Source organism: Artibeus jamaicensis, unplaced genomic scaffold (assembly GCF_021234435.1).
Source record: "Artibeus jamaicensis isolate MK-2021 breed Jamaican fruit bat unplaced genomic scaffold, CSHL_Jam_final contig_415, whole genome shotgun sequence".
NCBI lineage: Eukaryota > Metazoa > Chordata > Mammalia > Chiroptera > Phyllostomidae > Artibeus > Artibeus jamaicensis.
Genome location: NW_026521823.1, coordinates 5280393 through 5305235, shown reverse-complemented (window position 1 = coordinate 5305235; position 24843 = coordinate 5280393). Strand labels below are relative to the sequence as shown.

General features: G+C 36.2%; 1 protein-coding gene across 4 annotated transcripts in view; it reads right to left on the bottom strand.

Moving 5' to 3' along the window:
• Positions 1 to 24120, bottom strand: part of PCDH17 (protocadherin 17) — a 99166-nt gene extending 75046 nt beyond the window's left edge. For 2 of the 4 annotated variants that reach the window (XR_008391694.1, XM_037147808.2), the window contains exon 1: positions 20151 to 24119. Coding sequence is in view for 3 of the 4 variants with exons in the window: in XM_037147808.2 (XP_037003703.2) it covers positions 20151 to 22718 (2568 nt within the window). In the remaining variant the exon portion in view is untranslated. Of the gene's footprint in view, positions 1 to 20150 lie in introns of all 4 variants that reach the window. The other 2 variants (XM_037147810.2, XM_037147809.2) reach the window with 2 other exon arrangements.
• Between the last annotated feature and the right edge of the window lie 723 nt (positions 24121 to 24843).

Here is a 24843-nt window from a genome sequence, read left to right as displayed (position 1 = left end):
AAGAGGATATGGGCCACAAACCCTAATACATAATAGTTATTATCTGCACCTTGCTAGAAAAAGTACAAGCTCCTGGCTTAGGTAGATGATGTGTCAGTTCCTAACTGTATATTAAAATTTGTACTGTATTCACTGCTGTAGATAAAATACTGATGGATCATTTTAATATATATGTTATGCTTAATTAGGTCATCATTTAGGGAAAACATGAGTCACTTTCATCCTCTGTAGGGAACAAACTTCCTCCACAGAATATGCATTTGAAAGGTGCCTGACTGAAAAACTGTTCATATTTTTTTTCAGTGGATTTCAGTGTTCGGTGATTTGTACTATGTTTTTATTCAATTCCAAACTACTTAAAACTGGAAATACTACCATCATGGGAACACATGAAAACAAAATGCATTTAGACACATGAAACTTCCTGAAGTACATTACAAGTTTCTTCAGAGTCTAATTAGAATGGAAATAACCCAGTTTTTTTACAGAGGAAAAAATTCTTCATTTCTTGGTACTTTGTCTCCTGATCTTCCTTAGATATTTCACATGGTGACCTTGTCATTATATTTAAGCTCTTCCAAAAATATTATTTCCTTTCACCTCAGCAGCTGGAGCCATCATAATTATTTCTATTTTATGGATGGGAAAACTAAGGCCAGTAGAATTCATAAAAGACTAGCTGGAGGTCGCAGTATGAGTACATAATGTGAACAAGTTCCTTTTGACTCAAAATCTTGTACTCTTTCAAATAAAAAACCTACAAGTACTATATGATTCACTTTGCTTTCATGTGTGCTGTAATTTTCTTTCTACTCTATTCTATTTATCACTGTCTGATGTATTTTAAAGATTTATTTTTTTTCATTATGATTGCTAATCAATGCTCCCTACAGAGTTCTAATACTAGGTCATAACCCCTTGAATGGCTTTGTTCCTTTAACTGTTCCTTTCTTAATTAGATTAAACACAAACAGAAAAAATGAGGTCTACTGGATAATTTTGGTTAGAGTAAAAGAATCAAATCTAGTTCTATGATCAAATATGAGAATCTTGGTTGCTTCTGCAAACCTTCAAAATTTAGAAATATTTTTACTGTATAGAATCAAGCTATAGAACCTGTTTGAAGTTCCCCAGTTGAAAGACCTTGTAGAAATGTGTCGTACATGGGTCCCCACAGAGTTTTTGATGCTTAGTATGCAGAGGCCTTAAAGAATTCTCCTCTGAATGGTCTAGGAACCATTACATTGTGGTACTTCATAGCAGCAATTATTCATGCAATGAGGTATTCTCATACTCCATAAATACCACAATAGAAATGCATGTCAAACATGATATCCCAACTGATGTAGAAGCAAAATGCCTAGAGTTAGATGACATTAGTTCCCCATTCCTATTCCTAAATAGCTACAAATACCCAGATAACATTCTGTGATGCAATCTTATCACATAAAAAAGCATAAATGAAATAAGATGCTATCATATGTCTGTAACTTTCTAGTATTTGTTGTTCTACAATAATTATTTTGTAGAAAATTCTCAAGGCTTCCTTGCTTGAAAAGAATGTTGCTTAAGGAATACTTCTTAACATCTTTCCACTTGAGTTTACTTTGGTAATTTAAAAAGTTTACAAGATCTGGCAACCACTGTTTCTAGATTAAAAATTGACCCCTTTAAAAAAATGTCTAACATTAAAACAAAAATGGCTAATACTGGTTCAAAGAGGTCAAAACAAAAATTTCCAATAATATAAATTAGCATTCCAGTAAAATTACTGTTTTATAATCATAAGTACTCTGGAATAGCATTGTATTCTTATAAAATTACTAATATTTATGCCAAATGAAATATTGTTTTTACAGAGAATATGTTTGCATATCTGTATCCTAAAGTTTAACTGCTCCAGAGTGTTTTATGCATTTTGCTGTTAACAAAATAATAATATGTTAATATTTATTCAGCATATAATATTCATCCTACTCTTTACATGCATAATTATATACCAACTTTAATTCTTATGACAGCGTTATGAGTAGCAAATATTGTACTTGATAAGAAACCAGAAAAAAAAGAGTAAAGGAAATTGCTCTGGACTGAAAAGATAGTTTTTTTAAAAACAAAGATTGTGGGTATAGAATCTTAGGGCAAAGAATTTGTCAATCATAGAGTAATTGATTGAATGAATTATAATATATCTATTAATTGACCCAGAATCCCACCATTGTTAATACAATATAAAATTAAAGCATTGATATGAGAAAATGATTATGACAAAGACATATAACTTTAAGCATAAAGCAGCTTAATATATTTAGCACATACCACTCTTTGTACAAAAAAAATACTTAGTTTGTGTATGTGAGAGTGCACATATACACACAAGGGGATGGAAAATATATGAGCTCACAATTCTTTATTCAAAACCCTTGCATCCAGACATGTTCTGCATAACTTATATTTGAGAATGACATTTTGTTGTATATGTGAAGTACTACCAATTCCAGCAGGGACTAACTGGTTGGAACAACATCTCGAATTAAACATATTAATATTTCTTGCCCTGGCTGGTGTAGCACAGTGGATTGAGCACGGGCCTGCAAACCACAGGATCGCGGTTCGATTCCCAGTCAGGGCACATGCCTGGGTTGCAGGCCGGTTTCCTGTAGGCCAGTTCCCAGCAGGGGACGCACAAAAGGCAACCATATGTTGATGTTTCTCTCCCTCTCTCCTTCCCCCCTTCCCCTCTAAAGATAAATAAATAAAATCTAAAAAAATATTTCTTCAGTAAAAAAAGTTAATATTAATAAGTAGAATAAATCAAGATTTGAAATAGCCAAAAATCAGTTCGGGTCTGAAATCTTTGGATTTTGTAATTAGAGAAGCTATGGATCTTAAACAACTGAAAAGGTTAGCAATAGCTACCTCAGACTATTAAATTATAAGCAATTATAAACTTTAAGTGCAACATTTTCTATTTTAAATTTACAAGTATGTAATGAGTTCATACTACATACCAGGTACTGTTTTAGGTATGATTTTTGCACTTTAAGAATTCCTCTTTAAAATAGGAAAATACCTAATCACTTATTTTTTAAAAAAGAATCTTATAGACATATATAATAAAAGAAACTTGAAATTCTTTTAATGCAGAAACTTGGATTTTTGAGTATCAGGGTTTTGTACTAGTTGTTATTTTCCCCAAGAGTAAAGTCTCTTCTAGGCAAACTATTGACTTGCTAAAAATCAAACAAGAAAGGAGTATCTGGCTCTGCAGTAAAATGTAGCCAATCCATCCCCAGAGGCTGACTACAAATTCTCAGTTCATTGATGGAATGGTTGAAATCCAAAAGGCACTAGACTAGCAGTGCCTGAATCTCAACAACACAGGTCTAGAGGCACAGTCTCAGTGAAATGATTTCATCTTTAGAATATCTATCATGGAACAAAAAAATTCAAGGCTAAAAAATCTCATATATTTATTCCTCAATTGTTCTTGAAGGAATTTTCTTTATAAATTACCTAATTCTATATTTTATAAGAAATACTGTCTTTTTATTGTAGTGTTAGACCCATTTCTGTATGAATGTAAAACTCAAAATAGGTAAATTTCCTCCAAAACAAATGAGAAGCAGAATTGTTCTGTTCACTGATAGCCTGCTTTCTCCTTCCTTCTTTTTGAAACAGGGAACCAAGCTGTCAAATATAGTTGGAAAAATAGGGTTTTTTCTCTCTGTGAAAGGACATGAGTTTATTCAAGCAGAGTCAGGTAGTTTATAAAAACTACACACTTAATATAAAAATGACAAAGTATAAAACTCTCCCTTATATCTAATTCAGATTGAAGGATTCCAATACCCTTTGCTTGAGAAGACAGAACATCACAAATATGAAACGGTGCATCTAGTAGTACAGCGTATAAATAGCTCATGCTGAAAACATAACAATAAGCTCTCCATCTATTATTGCAGAACCAATAAATAAGGAAAATGAAAATCATGACACATTATTACATTATTCTGCATTGCCTCTATTCATTAAAAAGGAGATGAGTGAATTTAAAATAATTTTACATGTCAAATGATAGTAAGCCTTGAAATTGAGATGATACTGAAAGGAATACCTGTAAAGTATAGATACATGGTCTGATGTGGATTATATCAAGATTATGTAAAAGTACGAAGAATCTGATAAATAAGTATGTCATACCAAAATAGTAGTAGTATAGTATCCAAACATTTACATCATTCACCTGTGCTATGTTGTTTTGCTATTATGAAGTCAATAAAAAACACATTAAAAGGCTTTAGAAAAAAACTCTTCTTGTCAATTAGACCTTAGATAGATTCTACCTTTTCAGTTTCCCTGTTGATTTAATATAACTAGATTACATTAACAGCACTGGCTTGTAAATAAGGAAGCTCTGAATCCTATTAATGAAGATATGCTGCCAAAATAATCAGCTTCATACTTAACAAGTTTCCAAGTATTTGGAAAAGCTGTGAAATAGGATTATAAGGTTAAGCTGTGTACATCTGGCTTGTCACTACATAAATATTTCAGAAACTTGATCTCACAGGCTGAAGAAACACCTGTCTAATCATGACTCTTTTCCAAGTTACATGAACTTCAGTGAGCAGAGCAAAGCACAAATGCTGACAAGAAATCATGTCAATTTACATAACGTACTTCCTTTAGGTATGTAATTTTATCATACATCACCTTTCTGAGTGAAGATGTAAGAAATATTTTCAAAATATTCTGTGGTATCATACTGGAGGGAATAAAAATTTTTGAAACTAGGATAAACACCTGAAATACTAAATACTGCTTTTCTGCTGTGTCATGGTATGTAATTTTAATGCAATTGGGTGTTGTAAGTATCAGGTAGTGTGATATGGACCCAGAAAATAATTAAAGCGAAGCAGGAGTCATAGCATAAAATAACAGCAAAAAGTTAAACAGTCCTTCTACTTAATGGAAACCTTAATGAAGTTGAACATTAGTTACTTTAACCAGATCTAGGATTAAATAACTACACAGATTCTTTGTCGAATACACAACAGCCCATTAAGCCTGATTTCATTTTTTCAAATTTTGCTCAAAAGGTAATCAGGTTAAAAGTGTACTGAATATGGCTCTTATTACATTAACTTCAACTGTCTAACTTGAAAACATACATTTTGAAACTGTGGTCCAAAATGGCAGCTAAAGGTCAATGAATCAAAGTATAATTTCCAATTATACTTCCTGGGAGAAAAGATGGGTGTAATGAAATCTGATGATTGAATTTTAAATGCTCTCATGCACTTTTTATCTATTTCTCAACATGTTGATTCTACCTTCATGCTGTAACAACATGCGTTTATTACAATTAACCAACCAAAGTGATATCTCCATTGTCCAATTATTTATATCATGTTACCCGGGAATATTGAACCAGAGCTCCTTTCCTTCTCCCATCCCTAGTGCCTTTCCATCACCATTGCACATACCCACCAAACAAACCCAAACTACAATATCATTAAATAGAATATGTGCCATTTGAGATTTGATTATTCCAGTAAAATAATGAGGGAAAAAACAAGGCTCAAGTTCCCTGAGGCTCAATGGGAAATTGCAAATAAAATTAATTTTAAGGAATTTGTTGGCTAAGTTTATAAATTTCTTTACATTATGTTACGAACTGATATGTTCGTTTATTTATCTGTTCTATATAGGCATAAAATATAAAGATTTATCAAGAAGAAAAAAAGCAGTCTGTCTTTAGGAGTGGTAGATGGAGGGTGTTATCTCTACTGTATCTCAATAGAGCACACTCTTGCCCCCCCAAAAAAAGAGGACATCACATGGAGAGATTTATCTTAAAGTTTTTTCACAAAATAAAAACATTTACTTATTTAAAAATATATTTTAGATATATATTTTTATTCAATTGAATTTTATATATATTCAACTTCACATAAGAGGAAATCCAAGCAGTTTTTATTTTAACTAATAAACAAAATTGTTTCTTGCATTTAAATATTGCTTAACATAATACTATTCAATTCAACCCATCTCAAATCTAACCCATCCGTAAGCCCACTGCATATTATTGATATAAGAATATCGGGTCTGAGTGTACACATGGGTTAATTATCAATCTGGGGGTGACACCATCATGCATCAATATATATATATATATATTTTTTAAATGTTCGATTTAGATGTAAATATGCCAGGTTCTTAAAGAAGGTATACTGCAAAAAATATTTTCTAAATAAATAACACAGAAAAGAGACCAGATGGCAAGGATAAAAGGAGAGAATTAGAAGCGGTCAGTATACAACACAATAATTCCTTTTCATTTGCTTCATTCAAATTATGTGTTTTATGATTCTTTTCAAATATTTTAATAACCTTTTGAAGTTCTTAAACAAATATTACATGTTTTAGATTATATGATTTTGTGTGAAGACTAACATAAATTCATGAAAAACTGGTATATTTTCAATTATTAATATTTTTAGCAACACTATTAGGAAGTAACATTTCTAATAAATGTCTAAGCTGTTTTCTTCAAAATAGTGATTTCAATTGTTGTGTCACAAGAATTTTTAAAACATGCAATACCTGACTATTTAGTCAGGGGCACTAACCTCTTTTTCCTTTAGATTGTCAAATAAAAACATGACAACTGCCAACATGACAATAGCCTGTCCTGAAACATAAATATACACTAGGTCATATAATAGATTTGCATCTTACTGGTCATGTCTCATCATAAGGTTGCATCTGATTGTCTAGTTCCTAGTACCAGAAATTCTTCTGTACAAGTATAGGACCTGATTTTTTCAAAAGTCACTTTGGAAAAAAAGAGTTGGTAATTACTACTATTATTTCTTTATAAAAAATCAAAATTTTGCTTATTTTTTGTCAGATGGGCAAAAAACTTTTTTGGGGTGTGCCACAGAATTTTAGCAATTAGTTTGTGTGCCATGACATAAAAAATACTGAAAATTGCTGCTTCAAGAGAAAACATGTGCAACAGTTCAAAAAATCACATTCAGAGAAATGAGTAAAATTCCGACAGATTATGGCTGTCTGAAAAGAATGTTAAAGGGACTTACCTAAGAAAAAGAAGATAAAAAAATGAACAGTGAAAGGACAGCAAACTCACAGTTATTAAGAACCACACCTAAAACAATAGCAGACTAAGAGGACAGCTAGATAAGGAGCATAGAAATGAAGATCATATGGAAGGTTAGCAACAGGGGAGTGGGAGAAGGAGAAGGGGGGGAGAAGGTACAGAAAATAAGTAGCATAGGCCTTAGATAGAAAATAGATAGGGGGAGGGTAAGAATAGAAGGGGAAATATAGAATCTAAAGAACTTGAGACGTGGTCATAAACTAAAGGGGGGGAATGGTGGGGGAAGGGTGTGCAAGGTGGAGGGGAATGAAGGGAGGGATAGAACAACTGTAATGGCATAATTAATAAAATATATTAAGAAATATCTATTCCCTGTCAGCAGGCCTTCAGCAGGGACATGAGACCACGCCCAGGACAGGCATTCCACCTGGAGGGAGGAAGGCCCAGTGCTGACGGGCCTTCGATCCCCAAATGGCAAACATTCCAGGGTGAATTCACAGATGGACTTGCACCACAATGTTTAGATAATTGTGGATATAAATTTCCCCATTGACAACTTACTATTTATGGGCTAATCTTATAAAATAATTAACACTGTTAGTTTAATCTTTTAGACAGTCGCTTGTTTTTTTTTAATGTTAATATATAATGAACCCTAAACTCTTAAATTTATATTTATATGTTCCTTTATATTATATTTTCCTTCATTTTATATCCCAGCTACACTGGCAAGTGGGGAAAATTAAATTTTAATATAACTTGAAAGCTTATTCGGGTTGAAGCCTTTATTCTATCAACCCCTTTTATTACTTGTCATAAATTTTGCAATTAAATTTAAAAATTCAGATATATAGTAATTAAGTCCTAGAATAGCTTAAAAGTAGTAAATTATTTTAATTAAGGGCTTCTACATTATTTCACTTTTATAAATCGAATTAATGATTATGGGTTGAACAATTCTGAAGGTAGTAGATGTATTTTAAATAATAATACTAAAATGGGTGATGTACTGTTTATATGAATGCTTAGCTTACATTTCCTCAATATGTGCCTGACAATTTTATACCACATACACAAGATGGATTATAAACTTTTGAGAAGTTTGTAACTTGGATTATTATTATTACATACATGTGATAATTATCTATGGTGATTTTCCTCTCCCATTATCAGATGACAAATAATTATATCATAAACCACATGTTAACAAATATAAATACAACATCCGAATTATAGGGGTACCAGAAGGGGGAAAGGCACAGCCACCAGTGGAAAACTTATTTGAACAAATAATAAAGGAGAATTTCCCCAATCTGGCAAAGGAAATAGTCTTCCAGGAAATCCAGGAAGCTCAGAGAGTACCAAAGAGGTTGGACCCAAGAAGGAACACACCAAGGCACATCATCATTACATTAGCCAAGATTAAAATGAAGGAGAGAATCCTTGAAGCAGCAAGAGCTAAGGGGACAGTCACCTACAAAGGAGTCCCCATCAGACTGTCAGCCGATTTCTCAAAAGAGACCTTCCAGGCAAGAAGGGGCTGGAAAGAGGTATTCCAAGTCATGAAATCCAAAGACCTACAACCAAGATTGCTCTATCCAGCAAAACTTTCATTTAGAATGGAAGGACAGATAAAGTGCTTCTCAGATAAGATCAAATTCAAAGAGTTCATCATCACCAAGCCCTTATTATATGAAATGTTAAAGGGACTTATCTAAGAAAAAGAAGTTAAAAAAACATGAACAGTGAAAGGACAACAAACTCACAGTTATTAACAACCACACCTAAAATGAAAGCAAACTAAAAGGACAGCTAGATCAGGAGTGGAAACATAGAAATGAAGATCTCGAGGAGGGTTAGCAACAGGGGAGTGGGAGGAGGAGAAGGGGGGAGAAGGTACAGAAAATAAGTAGCATAGACAGTAGATAGAAAATAGATGGGGGGCAAGAATAGCATGGGAAATATAGAATCTAAAGGACTTGAGACACATGGTCATAAACTAAAGGGGGGGTAATGGTGGGGATGGGGGGTAGGGTGGAGGGGAATGAAAGGGGGAATAGAACAACTGTAACAGCATAATCAATAAAAAAATTTAAAAAAACAAATATAAATAAATATAATCCCAAAGTGATCATTTATGATTTATATGTATTTCATTCCATTAAAATTTATATAGAAAATAAGCACATAAGTTATAGAAAGTCTTCATAAGAATCTTAAACAAATATTTCAAGAGTATCACATTAGTTTTTATTAAGAAAACTAACTAGAGCTAGGTGATCCTTAAAACCTTAACAGCCATAAAACTTGAATTACACAGTTTCTATAATTTATAAAACTTACCAAGGAATAGGACAAAAGACAAAAGATATGCCCTTCCCAATGTTATGTTATTTTGATATACTCTACATACATTTATATATTTATACATATATATGTATGTGTATATATTTAACAAATTCTGTGAAAGCTGATTCTCATAATTATGAACTTTTATCACATGTTTTTTTCATGAACTTATAACACAATCAATAGAATTATATGGGAACTTTCATTATAGCTATTTAAATGGTAGCAACTATGAATAACAATTCTCTAAATATGTCATCTTCAAATAAATGATTTACCAGCATATAATTATTTCATCATTTTTATGTTTATAATACCTCAGACCTTTGATTTAGCAGTTTCTAAGTTTGAAGTCTAAGTTCTGGCACATATTTGATCAGTAGTCATAGGAAATTATAGAGAATTCATATTTTTGAAGTGCCTACTATGTGTTACAATCCATGATATGTTTTCTCAACTATAGTAACAAGATGAATGTGACCCCTGTCCTCAAGTGTTCTGCTACCTAAACTGCTTTGTGACAAATTAACTTTACCAATAGTTACAACACTGATCCAGATATTTAAAACTGTTCAAACTTAATTACATTCATTATTTTGTGTGTAGATCAATTAGATCTTTATTAAAAATAAAGGTTATATGCCACAATGCACAGAAGGAATAAATGGAAGTTGGTAGCACATTAAATCTCCTGTTATCCAGTCACAATATATTTATTATGGCTCTTTAAAATTTTTATCCATTAGATAGCTTTAGAATCTAGCATAGAATGAAAATACATTCATTGATTTCTGCTGATTAGTTATTACTTTTAAGTTCAAAGAACTGTGCTTTTCTGTTTACCTTACAGTTTGAGTCCTCCTTTCTCAACACTGCCAAATGGTCTTGCTACAATTTACTTCAAACTTAACCAGACAATAGAGGAGCATGGTGGAAAACGTTATCCACTCCTTTTCTAAGACTTTATGTGTCAACTTTTTGCCTAAGGCAAATTATAATAGCTGACATGCGGATCTTTATTTCTAGAGATTTACTATGGAAACACTGACATAACCTTTAACCACAGCAAACAGAGTCACTCTAATAAGCAGGTGCCCCCAAATCTAAAAATGCAGAAGGAACAGAAAGATCCTGGCAGGAATTAATCTGCCATTTTCACACATCTGCCCAAGGGAGGTATTGTAATTGCAAAAATTTACTCTAAGACTGCTGAGACTCATAGTAATTATGTTTCTTTTTTTTTAATAGAAATAGCCACAGGTGGTAACAAATTGGGTTTTGAGATGGGGAACTGGGCATGCATTCTAACCTAAATTACTATGTAATTGTCTTGATTATAAAAAAATTTGTGGAACATCTATTGCTCAAACTGAGAAAAAAGAAAGTTTCCTTAAATATATTTCTTGTCTTTCAGTTTCTCTCCAATTAGGCATATTGCTTCATTCGCTGGTATTGGCACATCTTGTATTATGGCCACACTATAGAATAGGCTTTTTTTTCTGCCAATAACCCTTATAAATTCCTGTTTTGTTTTTTTTTTTGCTTAATACGATATTTCTCCTATTTCTTGCCTTATTAAAATCTAAGGATAAATAGCACCTTTCGTAGAAGGTCAGAACTTGGAAATTTAGCTAAAAATTACTACTATCCATGTATTTAGTATCCAATACTAAACCTGTGAGGTTATCGACTTTCTTTTTTTCAGTCTATTTGTTTTATTAAAATGTTATTTTACAAATTTATACATATATACATGTATGTATGCATGCTCTTAATAATTCTCTTTCATATTACAATTAGTCTCATGCATTAAGACCAACATATTTTCATTGTTTATAAAATCACACATCATGATAAGTAAGAGTTAATGTGTATCACCACACTTTTTTAAATCAGAAAATTCTGATTTAGTGAACCAAAACTAAAATAAGACACTGGGCATTGGTATAAAACAAAAAGAAAAAAATCCAATTCATTAATGTAACACAAAGTGATGTAAAAATTAAAATAATACTAATGATAAAGCAATCAAGTGTCTTACCTTGATGTGAAGGCAAGTTTTATGCAGTCTTTAATTTTATCTCAATGATAATGATAATGAAGATAAATCATTAATTTCTCTTTTATTATGCATGATTTACAAATCCTTTTATTTACATTCTTAATTCAGTAAGTTGATTTTGGATAAATTCTTTTAAAATAGATGCAAAGTTGAAAAAGCAAAATTAAAAGCAAGAATTTTGTGCCCAAGGAAATACCAATTACAATTCAGAAATATTTGGACAATATTCTGGGAAGTTATTTGCTGACAAAACTCTAAAAATCAAAGCAAATTATTTTAAAGATTGTTCAGAAAGCTATGACAATATTTATATAAATATGTCATTAAGCAATTATCAGGTTTGAGCTTGAAAATAATAATTTTCAAAGGTAATTCCCTTTTTCCCCAAATAGGAAATAACATTTTTTAGAAATATTTCCAAGATCTTAAGCATATTATTTTTCAAACATTCTAATTTCTTACTGTCATCTCATCTACTGAAATGGAGACATCAGTAAAAGCATATATCAGCCACTTTACACTGTGCTTAAATAATCCTTCATGATAATCATAGGTGAACTGTTGCTATAAATATCTGTTCTGAATATTCAATTGCTCTGGTGAAATAACAAAAATATCTATCAAATATTCAGTCATAAAGTAATCTCAGTGTCCTCTGATAAAACATGCTGTGTAAAATATAAAATGAACAGCTTTCAGCAATGCTATCAATATTGGAGTATGTCAAATAAAAAGGAAGATTATATCTTAAGGATAAAAACTATAGTTTTAGCTTTTAAAAGGGATGCATGTGTTCAAAGTGCAAATAAAGATTTTAGAATTTATCCAAGACATCAATAGTCTAAAACTAGGTTATAAAAATAAGAAGGATATTTGGAACCCCTGAGAGTTTCTGCCTATAATAAAATACCTGTTGCATTTCTACTTCATAAAAGTGAGCATTTGGAATTTAGGATATATATAGAAAATTTCATTTTAGTTTTATTGAATTGGAGGACATGAAAATTCCAGGTAAAGGTATAATCCTTTCATTCATTATTTGGCAGTGATTATTAAGGAGTCAGGTAGACACACTGTAAAGAATTATATCAATTGATGACCAATGCTTAAATTACATTTTTAAAAATAATCATTAAAAGAATCTTAAGAAAATATATCTAAAGCACCAAGCTGTCAGAAAGAAATTATTTAGTCACATTGTAAATTAAATATGTTATTTAAAATATGTATGATATTAAATAGTATTAGAACCGTTCTGCCTATGAAGTCATTATCTACATTATGTTTTAATATAATTTACAAGCATGGACCCAGTTCTCTTAAAAGTGGTATATGTCTACAAAACAGTTATGAATGTATAGCCTTAAAAACTTGAAATAGAGTTTTAATGCTCTTGCTTTCAAATTCCACAAAGGCTGCTTTTAGCTGATAAAGAGAGTAAACAAGAAATTGTCCTTTAAATGGTCTCTTTAATGTGTTCCACTAATTAAAAATCATTCCAAAACATTACAAGTTTAAAAAATAATAAATATTGCTCAGTTAGGGTATATTCCAGAACCAAATAGAAGCTTACAAAATTATACTTTAACTTGTTCACTTTTCATCTAATGTAAATATGGTTCAAGACTATATTATTAAATAGAAACACAAAGAAAATAATTCAGGTGTTTAAGTGTTTCAAAATGACTGATATAAATTGCATATCTAATGCCATCAAATTATTTTAATATATTCCATTTCTTTAATCAGAACAGTCTATTTATGTAGATTAGTTACATCGAAAGTCTCATTTAATTCAACCTGTATTTACCTTTGATCACAAAGCTTGTTAACTTAAATTGTCTTTTATTGTTATGATTCATTTTCCCATAATTATCTAGTTTAAATGCCTTATTTTTAATAAATATATGCAAACATGCCAATCATATTCAGCACAGTTATGCTAGATGCTCAATGAACTGTAAGAGCCGTTTCATTACAATAAAACCGCCTGGACTAGATCCATGGCACAGTCTACAAACACCAGTAATCAGAATGTCTCCAGGTCCAAAACAAACAGAAGTATGTCACATGTGTGTCAACAGATTCTCTCAAACACTGTCTGAAAGCAATTTTACATTCTATCATTCTATCATTCGAAGAACCTGGTGCATAAAAATGAAAGATGCCACCCAGACAGCCACAATTTGCATGTGTATTCTGTTCTCTTTTTTTCCACCTACCTTACAAATATTGAAATTATATTCTCAGTGGCAACGATACACTAGTAAGTTTATGCTTAGTCACTGCAGAAAATGTTGATATCATTAAGGACTTCTCTATTATAGATAATTTATTTCAGGAGTCCAAAGGATAGCAATATATCACTGTCAAAGCTAGTGGTGAAAGCTATGACTAACTGTAAAATACTGTGTGGCCATTAAAGGAAATGCTTGTCAGCGTCTCCTTTACTAAAATAGGTTGACAACAGATTAGTGTTGGTCTGATGAATTTTCAAATTATTTTGTGGATAGGTGCAAGAAGTCACACTATCTTCAAATTGATAGGCAAAATGAACTTTATGCTATTCTTTAACAAATACACAGGGTCTGGTTGAAGGAATTCAATACAAAAAAAAATAGTCTTCCCTTAACGACTTGACTAAAATATGACTTTAAGATAATGCACTGTGGGATTTATTAAACAGAGGCACTACTGAGGAGAATACATTCTGGAGCAATGACTAATATCGTAATTAGAAGGTACATTTGTAAGAATTTACCCACTATTGAGTGTATTGCAAGACTACTCAGCATTAGGGAGTTAAGTTTCACTTCCTAGCTGGCATGAGACCAATTCTAGTGGCTTCATCTTTCTCCTGTTGTTTCATCATCAGATCATCAGACTTACAGCATATATTCTCACAGTGCCTCCAGCCATCCTACCATCCTCCAAAAGAATCTTGCATAAGGTTTTGTTTCACTCAATCTGCATAAGTTTCATGGAAGGCTAGCTGTTCCTTACTTTCTTCTCTTCTCTAAAATGACCAGCTCTACTCTAAGGAACTTCAAACTGCATGAAGCTTTAAATGATTAAAATCAACAAGTTTTAACATATTTTCAAGACAAAATAAAGGTTTGATTTCACCCTTAAAAAGAGAACTGCCTTTTAAGTAATAAAGAATAAAAGTGGGCTAATATTTGTGCTTATGTATTTTCATATATTAGACTGAAAATATGTACATATATATGTGTACATACATACTTTAAGTTTGTCAATAAGTTTTGTTGCTTGCATTTCCATAATTATAGGCAAAGTCTACCTTCACTGTAATAAATGCATGTAAGCATTTATTAAACTTAAAAACAAAATATTTTCTCAATTTACAACTTTTATAGATATATTTCTATTGCATAATATTACATAAGCAGGACTAACAGTTAAAATCTGACAATGGTAGTGAAACATAGTAAAGTATAAATGTTACATTAAAATTGTATTTAATAAATATCTGGAGAATTTTTAGAGTTTTGTGTCAAAATATGTATATTTCTTAGTCCTTTAATAGAGATGATAATTGAAATTATTTTGAGAGTAATTAATTTTAACTTCATAATTTATTTAATTTATTGAAACCTGTATCTATACATTGTAAAAAGATGAATAATGTATATTATAACATCAATTTTGTAAAGAAAAGTTTCTTGAAAATGTGACTTTTTTGCATGGCTTGGTCAATGTAGTCATGGGCAATAGGAAATATATAAAACATAAATTTTTTCCTTGACTAAAGAATATTCAACTGGTCAAGTAGGAATTGCAGGGCATGCATTTCCATGACCGTGAATTTTTTATGATTACGCGAAGCCTTAAATAACATGAAGATACCTAGAGTAATATTACAAAATCCTCCATGTAGACTTACAAATAATAGTTAATAAAATTATAGAACTCAAGAATGTAAGTAAAATTATGAAATTCACTCATAGAACTCAAGTAAAGTTATAGAACTCACAGAACCCAAGTTAAATTTAAATGTGTTTTACTTTTACATTTATAAATGAGTGATAAATTATCATCTCAGTGTAAGATTGGTAAGTATTACCTAGCTGGTATTTTGAAAATATTCTTAAAAACTAGAAACTAGTGTATGAGGACATTATTACCTTATGAGTAGCTATATTAACTAATATTAAAGCTGAGATTTTTCTGGTTTCTAGTTCATATAATTAAAAAGTACAGTTTTGTGTTTTCATTTATTGTATAATTGAGAAATGAACAGAAATGTGAAATGTGAAGCTCACATTTTCATGGACAAACACAAAACTAAGAGTAAAAATAATAATGTATTAAGAATGATGATAAATAATAATTTGCATTTTAAATTCTTCTGTAAAGAAAGTCAAAACACCTTAATGGCTGATCATCTCTTTAAGTAACTACATTTGTACTTTATGTGTACTACTTCTAATATACAGCAAGACAGAAAAAAAAAGTTCTACTATTATGTACCACATTAATTTAAAGTGGGAATTAATCTGATCTTTATTTTTTTTTAAGGACAAGCATACAAGGCACTCTTAGATGTGTAGTAAGAAACATTTTCTTTTTACCCAGTCAAACATAACACCTGAAAGTAGAGGTGTATATGAAGTTTATGGAAATGATTGGGTGTAACTAATCAAATGGTACTATTTTAGAATAACATTGCAGAAAAATATCCTCAAAATTATAAATGAAGAAAAAATGTTCACACACTTTGTGTTTGTTGCCGAAATTGCTAACATACTAGAAGGGAAGTTTTGAAAATCATGATCTAAGGAACTTAATTGAGTTCCTGTTTTTAAGATTCTCTTAGAGATTACAGACGTGGGAATAAAGGCATGCAATGCATATGTTCGTAATAAAGGTACAATTTTTCTTTCACTTTTTCATTCTAAAATACTGAGCTTACTGTCTATATTATAATACTTTAGCCTTCTATGTCTCAATTTTATTTCATACATTTACCATGTATTTAATTCTCTTTTGTTGAGGACACCATGCATGTATATCAAAAATTTTTCTAACATAAAGAATCTAAAGTCAACCCTAATGTGAATCTTTCAAAATTATACTGTAAAAACCATGTAAGAATGTAATCCTTTAAAAATTTATTTTAGTAGATCTTATTCTGCTTCCTCAATACATTTTCTTCTCTGAAAGTATATTAAAATGGCTTATAGTAGTACTACCAAAAAATCTGAAAACACAGATGTTCAAACAAAACTAGAAATACTCCCACTAGTAATAAGCCTCCAGCCTTCAACCTCTTCTCAGTGAAGCCCTGTTTGAAAACACCTGTTGAGAACTTTCTCTGAAACTTAAATAATTCTTGATAAACCAGGACTAGCAGTTACTTGTGTTACTTGTGACAATTAGTGATGATCTTTCCTTGATTTTAGATTCTAATATTAACATATGAAATAATGCATATGGAAATTGCTCTTATGAAAAATGCTTTTATAAATTTGTATAACAATCCATTTGTTTCACATACCACAAAATCTGTAGTCCTATTTTTCAAAATATTATATCTTTAAAATGCATAAAGTATTTAATTTCAATGATCTTTTATTCTGAGTCACACTACTGAGGATATTTTCATCATTAGTCCAGTATTCAAGGACTTCATAAACTGTCATTACTTCAGCTGAGAAACTCAAAATAAAATTTTTTAAAAATCTGAAATAAAATCTCTTTTCACAAAGCACTCTTTTTACATTAGCTTACATAATTGTTCAGCATCCACAGTCAATAAAAATACTGTTATGTCCAAGAACCTACAGATCGTAACCTTAAAATTTTGGGCCCTGCACTCCCCCAAAATCTTTTGATGCTTAGAAAAATCTTAATTTGAGCTGTAACAGGAGTCTTATGGATCCTGAAGCTTCTAAGTTTCATGTCACTGCTCTCTAACAGTGTATCTCAAGCAATTATGACACCTTTTATTTGATCAATAGAAATACACTGTACATCTTCAAACAGCACACAAGATGCTGGAAAATAAATTACACCAGATCTAGTGCCTGCTAGTCCAAGTGCACTCCGATGGATTAAAATTCTTCTTTCAGAAATACACATAAGGTGAATACTGTGTTTCCTCAGCAGGCTGTGTTAAATACACCCACTAATAAATGCACTAGAAACAAGATTAGGGAAACCTGAATACTTTAATTTAAACACATTATTTCAGCACAAATTATTTGTAGCACACTAGTTTTAAAAAAGAAAGAAAAAAGTCACTGTAGTCAATTTACTCTGTTCCCTATAACAGGTATTGAGAAAAATATGATACATTTAAAAGATAACTAAATTATTAGCAGTTTACAAAGCACCCCTTCTAGGACTGCAAAAGCTCAGTAGAAAAAAGAAATAGGTCATGTTTTAACAATTTATATTAAGGATATTTCCAGGCCAGAGCAAGAACAATATGAGAAATAGAGCCCGTTTGGAAAAAAAATTGAAGAAGTTGAAACAATTTTGTCTGTGTTTTTATGGTAAAAATTAAGATTCTAAAAGAAAAAGAATGACAAGGAAGCTAGTCCTTTTGTTTTCTGTTTAAACTATCTCCCTCTCTTCTTGTGTATGTAGTTGTGTGTATGTATGTGTGTGTTTTGCTTTAGCTCAAGTTTTACTGCTAATAAGCGCAATTGCCACTATCATCATCATCATTATCATCATCATCATCATCATCAACAACAACTATCCATCCATCAAGCAGTGACCAGCTTCAAGAACAGTATGATATAAATATGTTATGGGCACTCCATCCCTCAGAACCTTCTGGATAGTTCCATCCAAGACTGTTCCTCACTAATATGACCAAGGAATCAGGATTGCTGAGAATTCGACATCAGCAACTTCATTTTTACATGGACTCTAATAATTCAAATGATAGAATTTGAAGTACAAGATTAAGTAGTAACTCTCTGTGGTATCATTGGAATTGCCAATGGTAAAAATAAAAAAAAGGTGTGTAACATATGTGTGTTTGTAAAATACCTGTAAAGATCTATACATCTACATTTTAACATATCTCCCTGTAAAGAGATTATCATAAATACCAGTTTTATACAATCACAGAAAGACTTTCATAGAAACCACAATTTTTTTAAGAGAGGAATTTCTTGTTCAGTGTTATATAAATATCAAAAAAGCATGATTACTGGTATACAGTAAACACTGTAAAAAGTAGAATTTAATGTTACTACAATTTATACTTTAGTATTCAGTAGCAGCAAGTACAAGAGTCTGTTTTACAAGGATATTATACTATTGTAAGAAAATATGTTTTGCTAAGTTTTAGTCATTGTTACACTTATCTCAGAAAGTTTAAAGCTCTATTTTAATAATAAAAACACTCTTTAGTCAAATGTCATTAAAAGGTATGTGCCTTCCAAAGCATAAAATAATGAAATTATTTTCATTTGTCCCAAATTAATCCTCCTCTCAAAGTGTCACTTCTAGTAAAACTCAATTTTGAATTTCAAGTACTGTGCTTTCAGAGTAATTTGCAGTAACATGCATTTATAATAAGCAAAAATTAAGTTTATCTGTGACACAATTCAATAGTGGATAGAAGAAAATTGGCAGTGATTAGGAGAAACACAGTCACCTGCTGTTGTTAGAATCTATGTCCCTGCTGGGTCAGTTTTTTCCATATGTCAATAACTATGAATGATGCTATCTAATACATATCAAATATCACTGAGATACACAGAAAATACAGAGTATGCAAACTAAATGCATCCTGAATTTTTTTTTTGGCACATGTGCCTTTAGTGCAACTTTCCCTTCTGTGTTAAACAGCCCAAAATGAGTCTGTGACTCTCTTGTGAACTTTCTTCATTCCTCAAGGACACCCAGAAAACGGATCAGGAAAACCACAGGACAAAATCAATGTAAAGTTTTCATTGATAATTACTCATCATTACCCAGAGTCTACATGTATTCAAACTTTTTAAAGAGCTTCAAAGTATATTTCACATTTCCAAAGCATAAACAACTCAATGCATTATGCTGCAGTTTCAGCTAAATAATAAATAAGATTCATGTCCTTTAAAACATTTTTTTAAATATAAGACTGACTTGGGGGTGTGTGAAAACTTAGCTGAAATTGATTCGGACTCTGGAATTCTGGCAGGATGAGATTTTGTACTTCAAGTAGCTTCTTAATATTCGGGTACACATTTCTTTGCTTTGGCATCATATTTTTAAAGGAATTAAATTCACCTTAAAAGTGTATTAAGTTCTCTGGGAATCCTTTCATATAGAAAAAATGTAGACCATCAAACAAAAATAAAGTAAAATAAACTATGAATACTGAACACTGCTAACATTTTTAAACCTATAAAAATAAACTTTAAAAACACAACAAAAGTCAGATATTTACATCTTGTAGATTTTAGACCTTACACGAGAGAGGTTAAGTATAATGTACATGCAGTAGCAAATTGTAAACCATTTTCATTAAAAAAAAAAAAATCCCCTCTCATTGCTGCTGGCAATGTGGCTTGTCCTGTACCAAAGGTTTCAGGACAGCTCCCAAACCAGCAATAAAGTGAAGTCCCGGTTATGCTAAAAGTCTCCTACCTGAATTATGGACATCCGAGTGGCAGGGGTCTCGCTCGCATTAGTCCCTTGTCCAGTGAAGCTGGTGTGGCAGCCCGCGTGCCCCTGAGGAACAGTCAGGTTGTTGGAGGCTGGTTTAAGATACATCACCTCCGACCGGGGTGAGCTGAGGGGCAGACGGGTCTGGTAGTCAAAGTACATGGGGGAGGTGGCCAGGGAGGGGCTGCTCACCACGTTCATGACGTTCATGGCGTTCCTCTCCTCCACCTCGCTCTGCACCAGCATGATATCGTTTTTGTTGATCTTCTTCTTCTTGCCCTTGCCCCCGCCCAGCTGCGGGTGGCTGTACTCGGCAATGCGGCAGTTATAAGTGCGGATCTCCTTGTTCTCTCGCTTGCACTTGACGGCGATGGTGATCATGGCCGCTAGGAGGATGATAGAGATAGTGCTCAGAGTCACAATGAGCGGCAGTGACATGTCCCAGTGGTGCTGCTCCCCATTCACGCGGGGGACCCCCTCGGGCAAGGAGCCGCTCACCGAGCGGATGATGAGTTTGGCCACTGCGGACAGGGTAGGTTTGCCGTGGTCAGTCACCTTCACTACCAGCTCGACCACGGGAGTCACGTCCTCCCAGAAGGGATGCAGCGTGCGGATCTCGCCGCTGGACGGGTCGATTTCAAACAGGTGGTCGTCGTTACCGTCTACGATTTCGTAGGTGAGGCGCCCGCTCTCGCCGAAGTCGCTATCCAGGGCGCGCACGGTGCTCACCAGGTAACCCAGGCCGGCGTTTCGCGGGACCTGCAGCTCGGCGGTGTCGTTCTGCAGCGTGGGCAGCACGATCACCGGTGCGTTGTCGTTCACATCTAGTACTGTCACCCTCACAGTGGCGTTGCTCTCCAAGTGTGCGGGCGCCCCTGAGTCCTTAGCAAGTACCTTGAACTCAAAAGCCTTGGTCTGCTCGTAGTTAAAGGAACGCAGGGCGTAGATGGCCCCGTTGGTGGGGTTCACAGACACATAGGTGTAGATGGACACGTCGCCGATGTGCGAGGGCAGGATGGAGTAGGACACTGTGCCGTTTTGGCCCAGGTCGGGGTCCTGGGCGAGCACCGAGCCCAGGTACTCTCCTGGGATGTTATTCTCGTGCACCTGCAGCACGTAGAGTCCCTTGGTGAAACGAGGAGGGTTGTCGTTCTCGTCCAGAATCTTGACGGAAAACGACTTGGTGGAGTTGAGTGGAGGGGATCCCCCGTCCCGCGCCACAATGGTCACGTTGTACTCGTCTTGGGTTTCCCTGTCCAGAGGGCGGTCAGTCACCACCGTGTAGAAGTTGTCATAGTTCTCCTCAAGCTTGAAGGGCACAGAGCCTCCCGACCCGCCCAGGGCGCCGGCCCCGGCCGGCCCACCTCCTCCCAGGACCCGACACTGCAGTTGTCCGTTCTTGCCTGAGTCCCGGTCAGTGACCCGCACCAGGGCGATGACGGTGCCTGGCGGGGCGGCCTCGCTCAGCGCCCCCTGGCGCACAGAGACGAACCCGATGGACGGCGCATTGTCATTGCGGTCGATGAGTTTGACGGTGACTTTGCAGTGGGCTGGGATGGGATTGGGCCCCAGATCTCGGGCCTGCACGTCGATCTCCAGCATCCCATTTTCCTCGTAGTCCAGGTTGCCTTTGACGCGGATCAGGCCAGTCTTGGGGTCGATGGAGAACAGTTCCCGCACCCGGTCGGGCACGTAGCTGCTGAAGGAGTACAGCACTTCGCCATTGGGGCCCTCGTCGGCGTCCGTGGCATTCAGATCAATGACCACGGTGCCCAGCGGGGAGTTCTCGGGCACCTCCACCAGGTAGGAGGGAGCCTCAAAGACTGGGCTATTGTCATTGGAGTCGATCACCTTCACGTTGATTTGCACGGTGGCGGAGCGCGGCGGCTCGCCTCCATCCAGGGCGGTGAGCACGAGTGTGTGGTGGTTCTGCTGCTCGCGGTCCAGTGCCTTCTGGATAACCAGTTCTGGGAACTTGGTACCGTCGCCGCGGGACTTGACGTCCAGAGCGAAAAGACCGTGGTCGTCGCGAGTGAGCAGATAGGTGCGGAGCCCGTTCTCACCCGCGTCTGGGTCGTGAGCACTGGTGAGGGGGAATCGGGTGCCTGGGGCCGCATTCTCTGAAATGTCCATCTCAATTTGGTCCGAAGGAAAGGAGGGCGAATTGTCGTTGATGTCCTGGATCTCCACTTTGATCATGCAAATCTCCTTGTCATTGGCGAATACCTCGAGGGACAGCTGGCACTTGGCGGTGTGGCGGCACAGGGACTCACGGTCGATGCGCTGCTTGGTGTACAGGAGCCCGCTGTCGGCGTCCACGTCCAGCAGGTGTGGCGCAGAGTTCTCCAGCACCCGGTAGCTCCCGGACTTGCTTCGCCCGCCGCCGCCGCCGCGCTCCGAGGGCGGAAGCCCTGGCTGCAGTCGAGCATCCTTGCCGATGTTGCCGATCACCGTGCCGGCCCCCTGCTCCTCCGGCACGGAGTAGTTGAGGTTTTTCAGCGTCAGGGCAGGGGCCCAGAGTAGGAAACAGCAACAGATGGAAAGGTACATCCCAGACCGGTGGGATGGGAGAAGGAGCAGCTGGACTGGAGGGGCGAGCGACTGGGTGCGCGCCAGTGTGGAGCCCCCGCGCACCTTGCGAGGGCGACGTGAGCCACCAGTCGGTGGGTCCTTCCTCCTTCCGCTCCCCGGCTGCGGCACCCGGAGATCTCTCCTTATTCGCTAAGTTCCCGAACCTGTTGATCTACAGCATCCGCACTGGGCAAGAAGCAGCAGCGCGGCGGAGCCGCAGGGGCACGGAGCAAGGTGGAGGCTCCCTGCGGCTGGGGGCAAGCCCAGGGCTTTGTCTCTGCTGCCCGAACTTGGGGCGACTCAAACTTGAGTGAGGACGCCGTTGATAAGAAGTAAATCTAGACTGGTGATCATGAGGATAGAATCCGTAGGATACCCTCGCTCCCGCTAGGGCGCTGCAAATCCACTCCCTCCTGTAGCCTCCGGAATACACTTCGCCGTGGGTGGGGGAGGGAGCGGGGAGGTGTGTCTTCAGGCAGATCGGAAAGTGAAATCCTTACTTGTTTCTGGCCGCCTCCAGGGATGAAATTAACGGGGATGGGGAGCAGCGAAGAGAGTCAGATATATTTGAAGCTTCCCCGGAGCTCTGTGAAACGTCCGTTTGCTGGCTTCTCGGGCTGGTCTGTTTTCAGGCAGTGTTTTGCTGCATTTAGAGATCTAATCTTGCGTTTCTGGCTGAGGCAGCGGCGGCGGTGGACTAAATCTCCCAGTCAAAGCGGCCTCTCTCTCTCTCTCTGTCTCTCTCTGTCTCTCTCTCTCTCTCTCTCTCTCGCTCCCTGGCTCTCTGTGTTCCGAGCAGCCAGCCACAGGGAGGGGAGGAAATGCAGCTCAAAGAACTGGTGTCCCGATTTGTAGTTTCCTTCCTCCACCAAGCTCCTCCCTCTCGTTTTCCGAAAAGGCTTTCCCCTGAAGTCAAGAAAGCCACAGCCGGATCAGCGTTTGTGCAGTGTGAGTCTATCGGGAGGGGGAACGTGTACCGAGGTCTCTCAGCCTCTGTTGGGAGAACACACACTGATTTCTCTGCGAGAAGCCAGTAGCCGCCGCTACCATCCCATTCTCTACCCGCGAGCAAGGACTTCTCTCGCTGCAGTTTAATTCCAGCTTGCTTTGCTTCTCAGGCGAAAGGAAATCAACAGGCAACTCATGGTTGAATGTGCAGATTTGAAGGGGGTGGGGGAGGCGGAATGAGAAGGAAGGGGGAGCCACCTCCCAGTCCTCACACACACACTCTCCCTGTCTCTCGCTAGAAGGGAAACAGTCTCTGCATTCACAGGGCTGGGCTGTCAAGTGCCTCTCTTTTCTTCCCATTCACCATCTCCTTCCAATGGCCCTGTCTCCCAGTCCTCTTCATCTAGAAAGGAAAACCTTGGCCAGGAATAAAAGTGGTGGATATTTGAAGAGAATAAAGTGCAGTTTTTTTTTCCCTTCAATTTTTTTTTTAATAGTAGGAGGGGGTTGGAATAAAAAAAAAAAACACCTCAAGGTTTGGCGTGATGCATTCTGCAGTCTCGCTCTCACAGTCTCTGGACGACTCGGGAGGGCAGGGGGCGAGGAGCTGCAGCCGCGCGCGGGTCCAGCCAGGGGCGCCCACCCCGGGGAGCCGCCTCCGAGGGGATGTTAGGCACAGGTTTGTCTATACATATGTCGGGTTCTCGAGGCGCCTAGACCTACGGGAATGACACATCCAGAAATGCAGGTGTTCCGATCTGCCGGATGAGTCAGAGGCAGCAGAACGAATCGTATTCACTCTCTCCTCATGGTCCTCCCTTCACAGGCATTAGTTGCGGCTTCTTCCTAACGCTTTCTCTGACTCACTTCATGGAAAGGAAAGCCAGATTCTTGTTGTGGGGAAAAAAAAAAGGAAAAAAGCGAGAGAAAGGGAGGGAGGAAAGGAGAAAGGTGAAGCTGAATCCAGCAGCACTTTTACTCTACCTCTCTCTGCCGGGGTCCAAGGCTCGGAAAAAAATAAGGCGTCTGTTTTGCTAGGTGTATTTATTTATTTATTTTTGAAAAAGAAAATAAACCCTTTCCTTTTGGTTAAGCGTGAGGAACCCCCAAATCTTTCAAGAGTCTTTGGGGAGGCGGGAAATCAGGCTTCCAGTGA